Below are 2,113 nucleotides of genomic sequence, written 5' to 3' on the forward strand. Positions count from 1 at the left end.
ATGCACGCACCTCACGAAATTACAATGCAGCCATTTGAGGCCGTGCCAATGGGTCAATTGCTCACACAGCAGCATGCCCATGAGTGATGTGCAGGCTGCACGACAGGTGCACCTCGCAATCGAAGCGAGGTGTGGGCTTTTGCACCAAAACGCTGCGCCTCGTACCTGGCCCCGCCACTAGCGCAAGAGGGGCGCCCCTGCTCCGCCTGCTGCTGGTGCGAGCCGCCCCGCTGCGGCCGCGGACGCGCCACTACCCTCCGCCACGCTCGTTGTCTTTGGCTCGGCACCAGGAAGCACGAAAGCCTCACGGCCCGTCGTCCCAGTCATCATCCGAGTCCTCGATCCCCTCCTCCACCTCCACCCCAGAGCGGCCGCCGCCGCTGCGGCGGCCGCCGCGGCCCTTCGCGCGTCCGGCGCCGGGCGCGGCCGGCTCGGCCGGCAGGTAGCCGTTGGCGCGCGCGGCCTCCCGCTGCTCCCGCCTGTCGCGCAGCACCTTGCCTGCGTTCTCCAGGTTCCGCCATTTGTCCTTCAGGTCGACCTGGGTGGTGGTGCGCGTGTATGCGTGTTTGTGCGTGTGCGTGTGTGTGCCCTGATGTGTGCAGGTGTGTATGAGTGCGTGTGTTGCATGAGTGTGTGAAGGTATTGTGTGTGTGTAAGGGGTTGCGGCGTTGTTGTGTTTGTAGGGAAGAGAGTGTGTATGTGTGTGCGCGCGTGTGTGTTTCTTGGCGTGTGGGAGGTCGCTTAGGAAAGGCAGGCATGCACGTCAACACCACCCAAGTGCAAATCGGCCAAGCTTGCAGCTCTGTGGCTTGCACTGAAGGGCAACTTAGATGACCACCAGTCTCAACCCGGCGCTCGTTTCCGAGGCGCCGCAGCTGGTCAGCGATGCCGACACTCCCGCCCAGCGGTCCCCCCCACGCGCCAGCCGCAACGCGCCTGCGTGCGGCTCCTGAGCCGGTCGCCGGCCGCATCCAGGATCGTTCTCCAGTTACCGGGGCCGTGCTGCGGTTGGGGCGGGCGCGCCAGGGGTCATGGCTGGGAAACGAGACAAGGAGCAGCCTGCCGGGCAAGGCGGCGACCTGGAGCGCCTGGAAGCCGCTCGCCTAGGCGCCCGCTCACAGACCCAGGCCCCAAACCACACCACCGCCTGCGCCTATCGCAAATTGTAGCCTCTGCCGACTTCAGGCGGGGCCTCTTTCAACCCCCGGCCAGTACGCGTCGCCACGAAACCCAGCGCGCCCAGCCGCGGTGGCCCTGCAAGCGCAGCAGAACCCCGCGTGACGGCCCCGAGCTAGCGCCCACCGCGTAAGTGAGGTTGACGAGGGCGTCGGTCTCGTCGGGGGTCCAGCGGCACACCTTGCGGCGCTTGAGGGCCGGGCTGGTGTTGATGGCCACCTGGGGTCCACGAGGGGCGCAAGTTGGCCGGTCAGAGTCGATGCGGTGCCACACGGTAAGGCAGAGCCGGGAGGCAGGGGCGGGAGGGGGCCAGGGCATCACAACCCTGCCAACCGCATGCATACGATTTGAGTGGCGCGATGGTATGCCTCCAGCGTCGCGTCTGGCGCTGGAAGCTGCGATCGCACCGTGCCATTCCCCCTCACCGTGTTGCCTCCTGGCAGGGCCACCACCGCTGGGCCGGCCGGCGCCCGCTGAGGCGCGGGACTCGGGCTGTCCCAGCGCATCTCGCGCCCTCGCGCGCCGCCGCCCGCGCCCGTGATGGCGCCGCGCCGCGCGCCCGCGCCGCCGCCGCCGCCGCCGTGCTGCGGGGGCGCAACCGCCGCTGCATGGCCCCGCGAGCCGCCTCTTGATGCCGGTGGGCTGCCGCCTGCCGTTGCTGTGTTCTCTTTGTCATGCCCATCCTCCTCCCCTTCCTCGTCCTGCCGCTGCTGCTGCTGCTGCTGCTGCTGCTGCTGCTGCTGCTGTACCTCTTGTCTGCGCTGTTGGCCCTCCTCTTGCTCCTGCTGCTCCTCCTCCTCCTCCTCCCGCTGCTCTTCCGGCTGCTGCCGCCGCCGCCGGCGCTTCGGCCCCTTGCCTGCCCGAGGCGGCTGCGGCGGCGGCCCCTTCGGCCCGCCCTCGAGATCACTCAGATCCCCGGCCGCGTCAACCGCCGCAG

At 68.9% G+C, this 2,113-nt stretch overlaps 1 protein-coding gene across 1 annotated transcript in view; it reads right to left on the minus strand.

Moving 5' to 3' along the window:
* Window positions 1–308: 308 nt before the first annotated feature.
* MNEG_7689 (hypothetical protein) overlaps window positions 309–2,113 on the minus strand; it is a gene marked incomplete at both ends in the record, with an annotated part of 3,975 nt that continues 2,170 nt past the window's right edge. Inside the window, 4 exons of the mRNA XM_014043835.1 lie at window positions 309–538; window positions 919–1,002; window positions 1,303–1,395; window positions 1,602–1,760. Of these exons, the coding sequence (XP_013899289.1) occupies window positions 309–538; window positions 919–1,002; window positions 1,303–1,395; window positions 1,602–1,760 (566 nt within the window). The remainder of the gene's footprint in view (window positions 539–918; window positions 1,003–1,302; window positions 1,396–1,601; window positions 1,761–2,113) is intronic.

The sequence above is a fragment of the Monoraphidium neglectum genome (genome assembly GCF_000611645.1).
Source record: "Monoraphidium neglectum strain SAG 48.87 unplaced genomic scaffold scaffold01386, whole genome shotgun sequence".
In the NCBI taxonomy this organism is placed as follows: Eukaryota; Viridiplantae; Chlorophyta; class Chlorophyceae; order Sphaeropleales; family Selenastraceae; genus Monoraphidium; species Monoraphidium neglectum.